We start from the raw sequence: 18251 nt of genomic DNA, 5'->3' as shown, positions 1-18251 counted from the left end.
GCGGGAGAAAATGCTTAACGTGAGTTTATTTGCTTTAACAGTGGAATAACAGCTCGTTTTTTTTGACAGCGGCTAGTGTTAATACAAGTACGGAAACTGATGTCCCACCTCTGACAACATCGGAAGTTTGTCACTATGCTTATACACAGAGACCATTGCAACACAGAGGATATTAACCTATTACCAAGACCATGAACAACATATACCAGTTCATTCAACCTCATTTTGACTCGCGTATTCATTCAGTACATTTAACCAATAAAAACGCTCTGTCACTGCTCACACTTGCGATAGCGGATAAGTTAACGTAGCATATAAAATCAGCTAGCCTACCAAAGTACACGAAGCTCAGTACCTTTTTTTGTAAGGATAGAAAGAGAAGTAGAAAAAGAAATAGAAGTCTATATTAATGGGTCAGGTGTTGATGGAAGAGATGTGTTTTCAGCTGATTCTTAAAGATGGCTATAGAATCTGCTAATCTTGTAGCAGCGGGCAGATCATTCCACACATGTGGAACAGATCCAGAGAACTTTTTTTTCACCTTTTGGGACGGCACCACAAGACGTTGTTTGTGAGCATAGCGCAGGGATCTGGCGGGTACATAAGTCTCAGTGTTTCCCCTAGGTTTACGGCTTTGGGGGAGGCTGCTCTCTCTATATATTTTTTTGCGGCGGAGGTCCGGACAATACTTTTTTAAATAAATAATGTTAAATCAGTCAATCTAATGTTTTATCAGGCCATTTACTTTATATTGTGATAGCCACAGTCTGTATGAAACAGAAGGTCTGGTAACTGAGAAAATGTGTTGTAGGCTCTGGTGCTGAAGCGAAGTCCCAGTGGTCTATTTTAATATTTAAAAAAACTACTGACAACAAAATGTAACACCTGAAATAAATATAGCATGAGCAGGAGTACTTACAAAGTTACTAACAGCCTTTCCATGCCATTCATACTAGAACTGATTCTAAATATTCTTTCCAATTAAAACATGATTCACAATGAAATGCTCTTAACATGCTGATTATTTATGCTATTAATATCATAAATGCTATATGTAGATACAAGACGTTATGTTTTATAATCTGTCACAAAGCTATACAGCAAACAGTAAAGTGACTGACAGCTAAAAATACTTTATTACTGCTACATTTCCGTTTAATTAAGCGTTACAGAAAATGTGTCCATTTATTTACCTGCTCTTGGTGTCTTTGGCGGGAGAAGGAAAGGGTTAAAATGAAGCGCGTTTGGTGCTAAATAAAGATATTAGAGTATATAGCAGCAAAATATAATCAACATAAATGTCCCTGAGTGCGCGTGATGTGTACATCTCAGTTATGTAGACGCGCTGCTCAATTTAAACCACAGAAATAGTCTGATTTTTTTTAATGGTTGTGTCTTGCGGTCCGGATGGAAGGAAGGATAAGCTGGGTGAAAACCTGTCATCCGGTGGTAACTGGACTGTTGCTTGTCAGGGGCAGGGCATGCGTATTTTCACCACCCTGGGAGCATTTAAAAACACAATTTTTTAAATCTGCTTTTCAGGTGGTTGACGCGACATATTTTCCCACACGTGCTCTCTGTCCGCTGGTGAAAGTGTGCTTACCTGTGTATGTGCGCGCACGTGTCTGTGTGTGTGCGTGCGCGCTTCGGGTCGGAACTCGATACAGAGAGCAGAGGAGAATTGTAAAGGCGCGACTACGTAGAAACAGAAATGACATGCCGCCATGTAAATAAGATTAATAACATAATGCTATTTCTCAACTCAACTCAACTTTATTTATATAGCGCTTTTACAATTTTCATTGTTACAAAGCAGCTGTACATGAGACGCATTGACTACAAGCAAAACAATCAAAGTTGTACCTGCAAAAACAAGAAAAGGTTGAAAACACAGAAGACAGACACACCCACACACAAAACACTCCACACACACAACACGCACCAACACACACAGACACAGACACACACACACACACACACACACACACACACACGTACGTACACAGACAAGTACGCACACACACACACGCTCAGTGAGAGCACACATTTAGGATAAAGGAGAGAGAAGCACAGGTCAAATATAACAGATAATAAATTCCTATATGCAATATTAATTAAGTAAAACTTTAAGATTCTAAAGCAGCCCCCCCGGTCAGGCAGATAGTGCAAAAACAGTATGCAAACGGTGGCGAGGAACCCAAAACTCTAATCGAGAAAAAAAACCTCAGGAGAACCCAGGCCCAACCAGGGGATTCCAGTTCCCCTCTGGCAAAAGCTGCTGCCTCTGCACAAGCTCCAGAGAACTTGCACAACAAGGCTAAATAAAATAAATAAACTTAATAATAAAATAAATTGTAGTTTAAGATTATCATTAATAATCTAATAGCATTTGAAGTTTTGTGGTGAAGACATGTCAAGAGACCGCGTCCTTCTTTATCCAGCTCTATCATCTCAGCTCTTGTCAGGTCCCCACTTCCCATTCTCCACTCTACCATCAGGTCAGGCCATGAACTGCATCCTGCTCGCTGTGGTAACCTTGGAACAATGAGACAAGACTGGCTGAGAGTAGAGTACTGTTCTGTACTCTTTGATGCAACAAGTACATCAGTTGTGTTTTTGGTTCCGGTTGATCTAACTAATGCAGCCTAAACCCTCTGAAGATTTATATTATGGAAGAGTAGTGTATGCAAGATTAAAAAGATGCGTCTTTAGTCTAGATTTAAACTGACAGAGTGTGTCTGCCTCCCGGACAGTGCAGGGAAGACTATTCCAAAGTTTAGGCGCTAGATAGGAAAAGGATCTACCACCTGCACTTGATTTTGAAATTCTAGGTATTACCAACTGACAGGACGCCTGAGAGCGTAATGCACGTGAAGGACTGTAATACAAAAGGAGTTCATTCAAGTACTAAGGAGCTAAACCATGTAAGGCTTTATAGGTAATAAGCAAGATTTTAAAGTTAACGTTAACTATTTAGTTTGTTTAGTACGAGAACAAAGTATATACATGTTATATAGGAAAGGTCACCTTAAATGGCTTCTCTTGTGACCTAAGGCTACATAAAAAATTCAATTAACTTGACCTTCAAGGGGGGTGGGAGGTGCCGTTGGAGAGGCGGGGCGCCACACTAAGGTAATGGTAGGGGAAATACTGAGTCTGCATTAGCGAGTGAAGATAAGGGGGTGCCGAACCAGTGGTGGTCTTATAGGCCAAGAACAGAGTCTTGAATTTGATGCGAGCGACTAGAGGGAGCCAATGTAACTTAATGAGGAGAGGAGTGACATGTGCTCTCTCCGGTTCATTGAAGACCACTCTTGCCGCTGCATTCTGGAACATCTGTAGAGGTTTGGTTGTGCAAGCTGGAAGTCCAGCCAGTAGCGCATTGCAATCGTCCAGTCTGGACTGGACTAGAGCCTGGACTAGGACTTGTGTAGCATGCTCGGACAGGAAAAGTCTAATTTTCCTAATGTTGTAAAGGATAAATCTACAGGACCGGGTGGTGCTGGCAACATGATTCGTGAAGTTTAGCTGATCATCAATTACCAATTCCAGGTTTCCAGGTTTTTTATATGTGGACACTACCGGTTAGAAATTTACGATCATTTGCGTTCCTTATACATTTTTTCACATTTTAGAATAATGGGAAAATCATAAAAACAATAGAATTCCACAAATGTAACTTTGATAAATATGTAATGACAAAAGAAAATTCACAAAATAAACAAAATTAATTTACTGCTTTGCTTTATCATTCTGTCAAAGTTATGCATAAAGTCATGCAAAAGTAATTTTACTAAAATAATTTGAAGGAATAGATAATTTTTGTGTCCTTAAAATGACATTTCATGCAGTGTGTAATGTTGCTGTGTGTGAATGTAAGCTGTCTGTCAAGTTGTAAAGCCGAAAGTGAACGAATAACAAAGTTATTGGCTTGGGAAAAAAGGAGTCAACTCTGAATCACACGAACTGTCATTCTTATTTCAGTTCCGGGACAGATTTGCATCACTCTTGTGTAATGCTGTACGCTGTGTATGCTGTGTAAATCTGTAGGTTCCATTTGCGACACTGCCCGTGGTAGAACAATCACAGCAGACTAGACCATCTGAACAATCAGATCAGAGTAGGCTGACAGAAAGGAGGGAGGGATTAGACAGATGAATCGCCGAACGAATCATTTGAGAGTCACTCAAGAAGTAAGGTAATAATAACCTATTATTAGAAAATGGAAGTGTTTTTACACTGTGTATGTACGTAAACCTGTTGTTGGACACTCCATAAACCAAAGTAGGACCTTAAAAATAACAAACTATTTACTCTTTAAGATCATAAGAAACATTTTAGGTAAGTGTTCCTAATTTATACATACAAAATAATGTATGTACAGGTATATGAGATTTTGAGACCTGGTTTGAAAACCTCAAGAGTTGGTCAAGTTCTATGTAAATGTGAAATACATTACTTACTTGTGGGGCGTTCTTTCTCATCTCTGTTTTTCCAGGTATTTCAATGAGTCTAGTCGAGTCTAAAGACGGACTCCAGCATTTCACCTTTGAACATAATCGTGACTACCAGCAAGTCCAGTTTAAGTTTTTTGATGCGGTGGAGTCCATGGACCCAAATAACATTGTGGTAATTGTTGGACTTTTTTTGTTGTATTCATGCATATTGACGATTGACAACGTTTTATGTGACCGTTTCTGTCTTCGTTCTGTGTTCGTTCAGGTCCTCTTGCAGCTCAACCCGTATCATATTGATTCACTCCTGCAGCTCTCAGATGTATGTCACTTGCAGGATGATCAGGAGACTGCCAGAGACCTCATCGGTGAGACAACACTGAGTGTAGTACTCAAGTCAACATTATTGTCTCCTCACACCAGGGAAGTCCCTGGTTTGAGTGTCGGCTCGTTTTAATCTTATAGTAATAACCTATCAAAGCTGATCATTCACTTTTCAAATGTGTAACATTTGTCATAGCAAATTTTGTCTAGTAAAAGATATGTAACTTTAAAACGTGCTATTCAGGAGCAGTCACATTGCTTGTTACTACAAATGAAATGTAAAATTTTAAGTTGTAATGCAAAATAGTGTCCTCCTTAGGGGGTTTAAGTGTCTGTTTGATTGCGTTTTATTTTCCTGCAATGACCAAAAAGTTATACTAATATTTTGCTTGTTTGGTTGTTTCTGCAGAAAAGGCTTTATATTGTTTTGAGTGTGCATTCCACCCTGTGTTCAGCCTGACATCTGGCATTTGTCGACTAGACTATCGCAGACCAGAAAACAGGTGACAACACATCACAGTCATCCCCAGCGCACAATAAAAGATAGTGGGACTGTTCTTAAACCTAGTAAGCTGTCTCCTTCCTACGTAGGTTGAGGCAGCATTAAATTCAGGTCACATTAGAGACACTCTTTGGTAATAAATGTGCATAACCATATAAAGCAGACAGTGCCACCCATTTATGTCAATCATTAGGTACTTTATTTTTATACATTTTCATCACAATGTTTTGCCGAAGAAGTCTTTTCCATAACATGTAATTAGTATATTAATTAACAACGCTCTTTGACAGTCACTGTGCCCAACACAAAAAAGTTGAGGCTCTGATAGAAACTGGTTCTCTTTGTTGCTGTTAGCAGTAACTTAGACCTATCAGAAGATTTTCCACGACTCAAAAGTAGATACTGTCTAAAACCAGGGTAGAGCTGGAAACCCGGGAGTAGCCGGTGGTGATGAAAACCAGTGCACAGGAAAGTCCAGAGCAACCATCTTGGCTGAGGCCCAGGGAGCACAGGGAACTCAGGAGTGGCCATCTTTGTCGTGGCAGGAAGCTCTGGAATAGACTCGTGGGCTAAAGTGGCTTTTGCCGTCTCCTGAGGAACAGAAGAACAGTGCGCAGCCCAAACGCAAAAAAAGGCAGCAGCCACCACAGGCAGCACCGACAATGGTTGCAACTCGAACTTAAACTTGAACTCTACAACCTCTGGACTAGGCACTTACGGGACCACCAGACCTGGGACCACTAGACTTGGGATCACTGGTGTTGTGGCCATGCTGGCTGGAGGCCATGTTAGGCCATGCTCCATGGCCAATGGAGCTTGCTGCCTTATACCCCACAAAGAAGGAGCATCCGCAATGTTCACAAATCTCCCTTTGGGTCATACTAGGCAAGATAAGTGACTTATCTTGAAAATGGGTGTCTGGAATTAGATCTAAAAAGTCCTGGGTGTAGTCCTCAGGGGAGCGGGAGCCGTGACGGAGCATAAGAAGACACATTGTCGGTGACCATGCTGCTGCTGGATCTATTGCAAAGTCTGGTATTCTGTAATGATGCGCCAAGGAGAGCTGGATCCAAATGCAGCACATTGTTTAATTAATGGGAAGAAATGCACAATAATCCAACTGGGAGACCAAGAACATGAAGAGAGGAGATCGGTACATTGATACAATACCGTACCACCAACACAAGAAACACTGGGGTTAAAATAGACAAACTAATCGGGGATAACAAGCAGACCAGAAACGTCTGGGCAGACAAACATTGGGAACCAATAAACAATAGCTGTGTCTTAATTTGAGGGCTGCGTCCTTCGAAGGCTGCTTTTCAAGACAGTTGCGTCACAGCAGCAAAATTGAAATCTGGTCACAATTCGAAGGCTGCTGCAAATTCATCCTCAAAAGGCGTCTTCCGCGGACTGAGAAGTATGGAATGAATGGATTCTTCACAGCCTTGACTATCCACAGATTCATTGTGCGGCTGTAATGGCTGGAAATTTCTAAATATACATTCAAAACTTTAGTTAAATAAAAGTATGTAATCAGCAAAAAAGTTCCTTGTCAGTATTTAAATATTATACAGTACATTATGTTATTCATTACCATCATTAATTCATTATTGTGTTTTACATACACTTTGTTAGGTACACCTTACTAGTACCAGGTTGGACACCCTTTTGACTTCAGAACTGCCCTCTTTGTGGCATAGATTCAACAAGTCTGAGATTTTGGTCCATATTGACATGATAGCATGACGTAGTTGCTGCAGATTTGTCGGCTGCACATCCATTATTGAAAACTCACGTTCCACCAAATCCCAAAGATGCTCTATTGGATTGAGGTCTGGTGACTGTGGAGGCTATTAGAGGACAGTGAACTCATCATCATGTTCAAGAAACCAGTTTGAGATGATTTGAGCTTTGTGACACGGTGCATTATCCTGCTGGAAGTAGCCATTAGAGGATGGGTACATGGTGGTCATAAAGGGATGGACATGGTCAGAAACAATGCTCAGGTAGGCCGTGGCATTTAAACGATGCCCAATTGGCACTAAGGGGCCTAAAGTGTGCCAAGAAAACATCCCCCACACCATTTCACCACCACCGCCAGCCTAAACCATTGATACAAGACAGGATGGATCCTTTTTACTATTTTGAGATACTCAGACCAGACCGTCTGGTACCAACTACATAGGTGCATACTTCTCACCTTTAGGTAAAAGCTCACCTTTTTGAGATAAAAAATATCGGGAAATTTTGATGCGCGCAGGAGTTAATATTTTATTATACATTTCGCACGTGCAAGGTTTCATTTGCTCTCCTCCAGACTCCACGGAATCAGAAGCTTGGCCCACCATGGGCCCAGTGCCCCACGCCAAATTAACCAATTTCAATATTTCAGCTCAAGATTTTGAAAGAGATTGTGCTTCAGATTGTGTCTTCACGGATGAATTCCGGTTTTCACTGTACAGGGCAGATGGCAGACAGCGTGTATGGCGTCGTGTGGGTGAGCCATAACCCTAATCCAGCCATTGAAGATGAGTGGACCAACATTCCACATGCTACAATCAACAACCTGATCAACTCTATGCGAAGGAGATGTGTTGCACTGCGTGAGGCAAATGGTGGTCACACCAGATACTAACTGGTTTTCGGACCCCCAGACCCCCCCCAATACAGTAAAACTGCACATTTTAGAGTGGCCTTTTATTGTGGCCAGCCTAAGGCACACCTGTGCAATAATCATGCTGTCTAATCAGCATCTTGATATGACAAACCTGTAAAGTGGATGGATTATCTCAGCAAAGGAGAAATACTCACTAACACAGATTTAGACAGATTTGTGAACAATATTTGAGAGAAATAGGCCTTTTGTGTACATGGAAAAAGTCTTGGATCTTTGAGTTCAGCTCATGAAAAATGGGGGCAAAAACAAAAGTGTTGCGTTTATAATTTTGTTCAGTATAGCAACGTGTTTTGTTTCTCAAAACATTTGCGTGTTTGAATGATTTACTTAGGCTACCCATGGTGTTGGCAAAATTAAATAACATATCATGTTGAACGAATCAGATGAATGTGGAATTAGACTCATAAATACAGTGCCGCCACCTGCTGCCGGTTTTAGTTTCCCATTTAAAAAGTAGCCAATTATTAATTTTTTTAAAATCAGTTAATATATTTACATTAAAACAGTTATATTTAAAACATTAATCCCCATAATGTATGCCGTTATAATTGATGTGTAAATCAATTCATGCCACGTCTGAGCTGGCTTAATCAGGATGTGTAAATCCAAAGAGGGATTTTGTTGAGCTGATTTTATTTGATTGGATATATAGCCATACTGGGTCTTTTTGCTCTGATTGAATTTATTGATTAAGTTTAAGAATATAAGAAAACACAGATCGGACAAAACTGTTTATCTCTGGTTTTGTTGCTCTGTCATTTTTTCAGGGTTTGTATCTTCTCTCAAATGATAGAGCCTATCCATCAATGTATAACTATTTAATATCTCAACTGAACTTAGACTAGGCTAGGTTTTTTCTCTATTGTAAAATTATGCTCAAGTGTAGTAGGGCCTAAACAAACTCAAGCCCAGGGGCCTGCAGTCCTTTAATTCCTGCCCTGATTGTATTTATTTGTGCTATTGCTTGTAATTTGTTCTTATTTTATTATTGACTGTTTATTGAAATACTGATAATCTGAACCAGAATGAACCAAAAATGCTTTAGAGTTGAGCTCTGCATGTATAGAGAGTCACTTTCATCAACGAAAGTTGCAGTTTTAGAGATATAAGGTAATACAAAAATATATAAAACACCTTAAAGATGTAATTTGCATGTACAAATGAGCATAATGCCAAATATCTTATATAAATATCTTAATATAAAAAATAGTGAATAGAATATCCCTGACCAGTGCAATGTTCTCAACGTTTTACCCCTTATCTGTTTGCATCCCTGCAACTACAGTGCCGCGGTGAAAGTCACTTAAAGGAACAATATGGAGATTTTAGCGTCATCTAGCAGTGATGTTGCGAACTGCAACCATCGGCTCACTCCACCCCTCCCTTTCGAAGCACTACGGTGGCTCCGCAGAACTAAGATGTCGTCATGTTTTTGCTTCCTTCCTTTTTTACGAAACGCGCTCGGTATAGCAGGTTGTCCGTTTAGGGCTACTGTAGAAACAACACGGTGAATTCCATGTAAGGGGACCCGTGGTGTATGTAGATAAAAATAGCTCATTCTAAGGTAATAAAAACCACAACGCTTCATTATCAGAGGTCTTCATACACCTCTGAACACGTAGTTATGTATATTATATTGCATTTCTGTCAATAGATCCTCCAAAAAACTACACACCGGACCTTTAAATCCCCTTCTTCCCCATTCTGATTCTCGGTTGGATATTTAGGTTGTCTTAACCACGTCTAGATGCATAAATACATTGTTTATTAAATGCAATTGAAGACCAATTAGGGCACAGCTTAAGAGACCACAAAAGACTATGGAACTAGTCCAAATCCAAACTTAAAGTCCAATGATACAAAATATAGTAAAATACAAAAACATAGTATTAGTAGAATAAACATATTTTATATACCGTTCATTATGAATTGCTTGTTTTTATGACATGTTTCTTGTTTCCTCTGCGATCTTCTGAACTCAATAGGGTGCATTGAATGGTGCATTTGGAGTCAGGTCACAAGGTTTTAGAACAGACACAGCATTGTTATCATGTCTATAAAAACAGGGAAGCGCAATCTGTTTGATAGCCCTGACAAATAAGTAGCTACACTGTTATTACCATTGGTTTTTGAACATGGTGGTACAATCCTTGAATAACCTTCCAAAAGCATGTATCAAGAACGAAAGCATATTTTTTCTGTTTTCCTCACTCTTGTCTGTATCTGCAGGGCATTTTATTTGGCTCTTTTTAAGCATGTGATGTTTCTGGAGAAGAGAGGTTGTCCTCGCACAGCCCTGGAGTACTGCAAACTGATCTTGAGGTACCACACTTCCACATCTAATGCATTATTAATAAGACAAAATGCCAAAGATCCAATGACTATAACCTTAACCTTAAATAAGTACTTATAGTAGATAGATAATAGCAAATAAATGGAATATTAGGGATACACAAGTAACCAAAATATATCTAATGACTCATAGTATGAATTTTTATTTGTCATACATTTTTAGTTAGTTTATTTATGGGTTTTTTTAATGTATTTGCAGTCTGGATCCAGATAATGACCCCCTCTGTATGCTGCTACACTTTGACTTTCTGTGTTTGCGCTGTCGCGAGTACACCACTTTCATCCGACTCAATGAGGAATGGGAGGTAAAGACACATCCTTACTCAACTCATTTAATTTGTCATTGAAGGGTTGTTGTTGTTTTTTTTGGTGCTTATGTATGTAGGATGAACAAATAGATACTTTCATTGGCTTCATGCTATTTCCAAAGTTGTCAGTGTTATAATTTAATTATTCAAGTATTAAATCTATAATTTATTGAGTAAGTACATAAACAATCAGCATTCAAAACTGTCTTTTTTTCTTACCCCAAGCGTTTAATAATGATTAATAGATGTCAAGTAACATGATTTATTTTAAAACATTTACATTTTATATGATCCAGTAATATATCTGCTTTTGTTCTGACCAAATGACAATTTTCGGACATATGCCTTGTAGGACGTACTTCACCCCGATTTAAAATCCTAAATATTTGATATGATTGGGGCCGCCCTGATTTTTCTCAAAACAAATTGGGAGGTGTAAGATTTGATCTGTGAATACCTCACATTATGCGATAATCTTGACTGAACATCGGACCTAAACAAGGTCATATACACGATTTTTTCAAAGATTCTCGGGAAGGGAAAATCGGGGTAAAATCTGGCCGAGAATCCTGTAGTATGAGCCCGGCTTCTTGTAGTCCATCCTTAAAAGACCCCAAAAGGGCTAAAAACCCATGTAAAGGTGTAAAAAAAATATTTGTGGGACATAAAAAATGTATAAAAAATCCAACACTTAATTTCTCTAAAATATATTTAAGTAACAAATTATATTTTTAATATACACTTAATATTTTTGCTGAATTCTAATAGAAATATTTGAGTTACTCAGATTTGCTTTTTTTTACTCAATTTCAACAGTATATTTTGTTGATTTCACAGATTTAAAATGTACTACATTTTTTGAGTGTAAATTGTTTCACATAAAATCACAGAATTTTTTTTAGTGTGGCACAGGCTACAAAAGCATTCTGCTGTTGTAGAGCAAGTTTGAAGACTTTAGTGTAGGGCTGCATTAAGAGCATAAGGGGCACATGGGCTTTAAGGACGATTTTCCGTAGCCCCTATGCCAGGGGTCGGCAAGTAAGTTTGCCATTGGGCCAAAAAAAAACAAATTCGCTGCTAGATGGCGGACTATGGAATTCCAGACCTGACTTAATTAAAAATAAATAAATACAAAAATAAATCCATGAAGAAATGTAAAAAAGCAAAAATAAATGAGTATTTATACTTTTATTTCCTTATTTATGGGTAATTATATATTTTTTCACGCTTATTTATTTTTTCATTTATTTATTTATGCATTTATTTATTTCCACTTTTATTTATTTATACATTTATTCATGTATATATGTATTTATTCCTACATTTATTTATTTTTACATTTATTTATTTCTACATTTATTTATTTATGTATTTCTTTGTCTGTATGCTAATGAGTGGGGGCGTGTTTCACCTCAGACATTAGCAATCGATCTCAGAGCGGCGGTGCTGAAGCTTTGAGGCCACAGGGACACCTTGTGGTGTGACCAAATGAAACGAGGTGGACGAAGTTGCATAGAGAAGGCAATCTAGTCATTTAATATCACCCTAACTGTATGTAGATAGGGTTACCACACATAGCCTACATACTCTTTATTAGGGACATTGCCGTAAAACATTATTCGGTCGAGATTTCTAAAATGTCTTTGCACACATGAACAGAAACTGCACAACAACAGGTCTGCTATGAGACACTTGGAAGAATACACTTGGACATGGAAGCGCGTGAAATTATCCACTAGTAATCACATTTAATGTAAATGCGCTGGATGGAGCTGATAAATTGTTTGTCGATGAGACTCGCACAAACCAGCTCAGAACGCCGAGAGAAACCAGCGCATTTCACTGAAGTCTACGCAAGCATTATGATCAATGCGTTTGAAACGCGTCTGCAAATACAGTTTACATTCGCGTTTCCTAACTTTGCAATGCATAACACGTGGCATTTCGAATGCTTAAATTATAACACATATTTCCATAAGTGTAATTTGAACGCGCCACATCGAGTAAGTTATACAGGGGAAAAGTAAGTTAGTTATGTAAGTAACTTACTTACTGTATAAGTAAGTAAGTTATACAGGGGAAACAGATGGAAAAATAATATCTTTAAAAAATCTTATTTTCACTTATTACACAAGCATTGCCAGATAGGCTACAAATATACAACAAACTTTCTAAATTTTGTTTTGAACTCATGAAACTACAAAGTTGTGACTTTTTCCATTTATTGGAGTTTTTTTTATCAAATATCAAAATGTAATTAATCTTGCAATAGACGATAGCAACGGCATGTCAAGAACAATAAGGACGAATATATAGCATCAAAGTGCAATTAAGCGCAAAATGTTTGGTACATGTATGACTTGAACAGCCATTTTCAAATATTTTCATCGTTTATTACAAATAAATACCTTTACAATCTGATATGTGATAGGGAAAAAGTTCAGCAGACAGCAGTCCCAAACCCACGACGACATGAAGTAGGTAACACATGCTAGGGCTGCACGATTAATCGTTTGTAAATCGAAATCGCGATTTGAAAGAATGCGATTTTCTAATCGCAAGGCATGCGATTATTTCGATTAAGACCATCAAATACAAATATAGAAATAACACGCATACACGTAGTCGTTGAAAGTTTGGTACTGCGCATTTTACGCTTGACGCAGAGTTTAACCAGTAGGGGGCATTTTAACACTGCGCCGCTGATATGCAACGAACGTCATTTGGAAAAGATGAGCGCCATCGGGAGCAGCAGTTCAACTTCACAACAAAGTGTGTCTGCAGAAGAGCCTGTAGATGACTTGGTACCTAAAAAAAAGCACCGCATACGTCTGGAATCATTTTGGATTTCAACGTTCCGATATACTTCAGAGGCAAGTACTGTGTAAAACATGCCGAACGTCTGTGTTGACCTCGCGAGGCAACGCGACCAACCTATATCAACACCTGCGAAAGTACCACAGACAACTGTATGATGAATGCATGGGCACAAAGTCCAATGATGAACAAACTTTGTTGCAACCACCGCGATCGAAGCAAACTTCAATTACTCAAGAGTTAGAAAGTGGTACATCTTATGACAAGTCTTCACGAAGGTACAACGAAATATCTGACGCTATAACAAGATACCTGGCTAAAGATATGGTACCAATTAACGCTATCACAAAAGACGGATTCAGGAATCTTATCCTAACGCTCGATAAAAGATATCGCATTCCCTCTCGTGTGTTTTTTACTCAATCCATACAAAAACTGTACGATACGACTCGGAAGAAGGTTGAAGCTGAGCTGAAAGAGGTGGGATATTACGCGACGACGACTGACATGTGGTCCAGTAGGACCACTGAACCATATCAAAGTCTCACTGTGCATTTCATAAGTGAGGATTTTGAATTAAAGAGTCATTGTTTACAAACGTCGTACTTCCCCATTGATCATACGGGAGAGAACATTGCTTCTGCTTTAAAAGATGCTTTGGCTGCCTGGGGTCTGAAAGAAGAAGGCCAATCGTGCATCACTACTGACAACGCGGCTAACATGATAAGGGCAATGGAAATAAATGGATGGACAAGACTTCAGTGCTTTGGTCACAGACTCCATCTTGCTATCGGTAAGTGTTCATACATTCTATAATCATAAATTATCCATATACAATGCATAATCGCACAGTGTCATTTATTTTTTAAAAGCAATAAAATATATTGGAAACATTTGTGAAACAAAAAAACTTAATGTTGGGTATTTAATAAAAATGACTGTATTATGAACAAATGTGAATTATGTGTATAAGTTAACATTAACTTAAAAATCAATACTATAGAAATATTGATCATTGTTTCATTGTAGGTTCATTTCTATCTTAGATATGAACTAATGTTAAGATAATTGCATTTTAATTGCATGCTAATATTTTATAATGCTTTATTTTCAGAAAATGCACTGAAAGATGACAGGGTTCAGCGAGCAGTAGGCGTTTGCAAGAAGCTGGTCAGTCAATTCTCCTACAGCTGGAAAAAAAGAATGGCATTGGCTGCAGCCCAAAAAGAGTTGAATCTAACTGAGCACTCATTGATTAAGGAGTGCCCAACGAGATAGGGGACAAAAGAAAAAATGATTGCAAGGGATCTGGAGCAGTGTAAAGCTTTGAATCATGTGCTGTCTGCAGACAAGAAAACAAGGCATCTTACACAGACATGGCAAGACATAGAGGTGTTAGAATCCATCCACAAAGCTCTGCATCCACTTCAGGAGTTTACAGATGTGCTTTCTGGAGAGGAATATGTTAGTGTCTCCTATCTTAAGCCTGTCCTTCACCTTTTGAGGACAAAGACTCTCGCTGAAGATCAGGATGACACTGATCTCACAAGGGCAATCAAAGACAGAGTCCTTCAATACCTCAAGGAAAAATATGATGACTCAGCCACTCAAGAACTTCTGGATGTTACATCATTCTTAGATCCTCGCTTTAAAATGAACTATATCAGTCAAGATAACATACCAGCCATAAAAGAAAGACTGATGACAGAAATGGAAGCTGCTGCAAGAAAGGTAAGAAAATGACACTTTTATGAATAAATTTGTTGAGCAATAATTTCTGTTTTGAAAATGTTAAAACCTAGAGAAAAGATCACATCTCACAGAGTCACATGACTTAGCAGCATCCTCATCTGCGAAAGCAAAGACACTTGGAAGCTATTTCAAGATTTCCTCTGTGTCTTCAGAAGAAGTTGAACCTCCTCATTTTCATCATGTGGTGGAAGCAGAGCTGAACAGCTACTTAACTGCACCAGCAATTGATGGAGAAGAGAATCCCCTGGGCTGGTGGAAACAGCACCAGGTTAACTTTCCCAGGTTGAGCAGGTTGGCTTGTCGATACCTGTGTGTTCCCGCCACTAGCACACCGTCAGAAAGACTCTTCAGTGCAGCAGGCAATATAGTAACATGTCAACGAGCATGCCTCAAACCAGAGAGAGTGGATATGCTGCTGTTTTTGTCAAAAAATCTTTAAACATTACCCTGAACAATGTGAAAATGTAACACAATGAAATGTGAAGGTTTTCTTCAGCTTTATGACCTTAAAATTGGTAATGTAGTTTGCACTTTAAATGAGAAAAACTTCATTGTTTCAAACTTAATGTTGGTTATGGTAAGTGTTTTACTCATGTAGAATTATTTAAACTGTGTTTAGGCTCTTAAAAGTTTAAGATTTAATTTCGTATTTGTTAATTTAACTTTGTTCAAAAGTTATTTTTGTTATTTTCTTAATTTGTCATGATGTTTACAAAAACTTTTGCTAGCATCGACCTTAATGTAGGTTATGGTCAGTGTTTTACTGAATTGTTTAAAAATACTTCATTAAAAATACTGTAGTTATTTTCCTGATTTGTCAAGATGTCTGCATTATGACAACATTTTTCTAAATTGAAACAGTGTTAAGGTGTTTTAAATAAACAGTGGCACAGTGTTAGAGTAGTTTGTGACTATTCTTGGTCTTTCTTTGATGCTGTTAAAACCTCCACAACAAATCTGTAGCTTGTTTTTTTAATAATAGTAAATCGCATTTTAAATCGCAATTTTGTTGAGAAAAACTGCAATTAGATTTTTTCTGCAAATCGTGCAGCCCTAAGACATGCTTTACGCTCTACGCCACTGGAGAAGTTGATTTTCGTGTGCCTTTCTTACATTTTGTCTATTCCAATCTGAAACTGATGGGCGGAGTTGTTAGAAATTGCCTCTGCTTACAAAGCAACGGTAAATAGACACTCCGTATTTTTTATTTCTTCCAATAAGTGGTGGGGACAAAATTGACTTTGGCAAAAAGTGGTGGGGACATGACCCACCCGTCCACCCGCAAATTACGCCTATGGAAATATGCGTTATAATTTAAGCATTCGAAATGCCACGTGTTATGCACTGCAAAGTTAGGAAACGCGAATGTAAACTGTATTGCAGACGCGTTTCAAACGCATTGATCATAATGCTTGCGTAGACTTCAGTGAAATGCACTGGTTTCTCTCGGCGATGTGAGCTGGTTTGTGCGAGTCTCATCGACAAACAACTCAAGCACTTATCAGCTCCATCCAGCGCATTTACAATAAATGTGATTACTAGTGGATAATTTCACGTGCTTCCATGTCCAAGTGTATTCTTCCAAGTGTATTTTTTCCAAGTGAAAAAATATATAATTACCCATAAAATAAGGAAATAAAAGTATAAATACTCATTAATTTTTGCTTTTTTACATTTCTTCATGGATTTATTTTTGTATTTATTTATTTTTAATTAAGTCAGGTCTGGAATTCCATAGCGGACCGGAACATAGTCAAAGGATAATTAAAAAAATTAATTGATGAAAAATGTAACTACAATAGCCTACTTTTAAAAATATAGTTATTATATAATTATATATAATTACATAATAGTTATATAATTATTTAACGTAGCCTATATTTTTCACATTTTACTAAACTGCATTTTTTTTGCCTGTTGGGGGTACGCTATTACGTCGTGTGCAGAGTGATGTTAACATTTAAGCTAGCTAGATGGATGGTGAGAGAAAATGGCACTATCAAAGAGTCTAATGAGGAAAGTTGACAGCGAAAATAGGGCATACAAAGAGGAATGGAAAGACAACTATGCATTCATAATACCTAGTTTTGTGAATGTAATGCCGGTGTGACTTATCTGCAACGAAGTTGTCGCTGTTTGCAAAGAATATAATATTAGACGGCACTTCGAGACGAAGCATGGCACCTTCAAAAAAAAAGGGAAGCTGAATTTGCTTTGTTATTGTTCGCGTGTTGGTGCGACTTAGCTCAGTTGCTCACGGACCAAGCAAACGCTCCACTCACATTAAGCTTATGCTCACCGGTAAACCAAATCCCGCTCATTGCTTACAAAAGCCTAATTGTTTTCAGTTAATAATAAACTTCTTGAATAAATGTCTCAGTTTAAGTAGTAGTCTGAAAAAGAGCAGTTATGTTTCAGTCTGACATTCTGTGACATTACAGCCAATATTTTTAGTCATGTTTTATTTAAAGAGTGCCTAAAATAACTATAATAACTGATAAAGTAAATTTGATTTTTGTTACTTTATGTCCGTGACCATATAGCTGCCTTAGTGCAACATTCAAAATAAACGCACATAAGATGAAATGCACTATGAACAGCTTTATTATTACTGGGGTTAATAAAACAAACAGGCTCTAAAGAAAATAGACCAAAACATGGGGAAATGCTGTCTTAAAACGTCAAACCTCGAGCGTTACAGCATTTTAGAATATACTTTAAGAAACTTGGACAAAGTAGCTGCGTCTTCGATGGCTGCATACGCGTCCTCTGGAGATCACACTTGTCGGCCTCGGCCGCATGACATCGAGGTTTATTCAGGTTTTATTTCAGAAAAGCAACCGTTGCATTGGGTTTTCTTAAGAGAAATAAATATAAATGTTATAATGTTTTTTTTTTTTACTGAAATGAGTCTGTATCAAACCTCTTGTCGCCCGCGCACCCCCGCAAATGGACGAGGTGTTTGTAGTTGACGCGCATGCCGTTACCGTTGTGCTATTATTCAGGCTACAGGCTCATGCGGTGTACATGGGACAATAATCCAGCAGCAAAAAAAGTAAATC

At 38.2% G+C, this 18251-nt stretch overlaps 2 protein-coding genes across 4 annotated transcripts in view; both read left to right on the top strand.

Annotated features, from left to right (window-relative positions):
* tcf25 (transcription factor 25 (basic helix-loop-helix)) overlaps window positions 1-18251 on the top strand; it is a 38492-nt gene that overhangs the window by 3821 nt on the left and 16420 nt on the right. For all 3 annotated transcript variants that reach the window (XM_057347841.1, XM_057347839.1, XM_057347842.1), the window contains exons 7-11: window positions 4499-4629; window positions 4723-4822; window positions 5188-5281; window positions 10190-10282; window positions 10512-10617. In XM_057347841.1, the coding sequence (XP_057203824.1) occupies window positions 4499-4629; window positions 4723-4822; window positions 5188-5281; window positions 10190-10282; window positions 10512-10617 (524 nt within the window). The remainder of the gene's footprint in view (window positions 1-4498; window positions 4630-4722; window positions 4823-5187; window positions 5282-10189; window positions 10283-10511; window positions 10618-18251) is intronic.
* On the top strand, window positions 11981-14715 carry LOC130562682 (E3 SUMO-protein ligase ZBED1-like). Its single transcript, XM_057347844.1, has 2 exons — window positions 11981-14230; window positions 14552-14715. Exons 1-2 carry the CDS (start codon window positions 13417-13419, stop codon window positions 14713-14715), a joined length of 978 nt encoding a protein of 325 aa, XP_057203827.1. The 5' UTR covers window positions 11981-13416.

Source organism: Triplophysa rosa, linkage group LG12, assembly GCF_024868665.1.
Source record: "Triplophysa rosa linkage group LG12, Trosa_1v2, whole genome shotgun sequence".
NCBI classification, from domain to species: domain Eukaryota; kingdom Metazoa; phylum Chordata; class Actinopteri; order Cypriniformes; family Nemacheilidae; genus Triplophysa; species Triplophysa rosa.
The sequence above is the reverse complement of the archived record's forward strand: the minus strand, read 5'-3'. Positions and strand labels throughout refer to the sequence as shown.

Excerpts from the sequence above, each read along its gene's own strand:
- LOC130562682 (XM_057347844.1), top strand. The coding sequence starts at position 13,417 with ATGACTTGGTACCTAAAAAAAAGCACCGCATACGTCTGGAATCATTTT. Across the intron at positions 14,231-14,551 it reads CAGACTCCATCTTGCTATCG|AAAATGCACTGAAAGATGAC; the intron begins GTAAGTGTTCAT and ends CTTTATTTTCAG.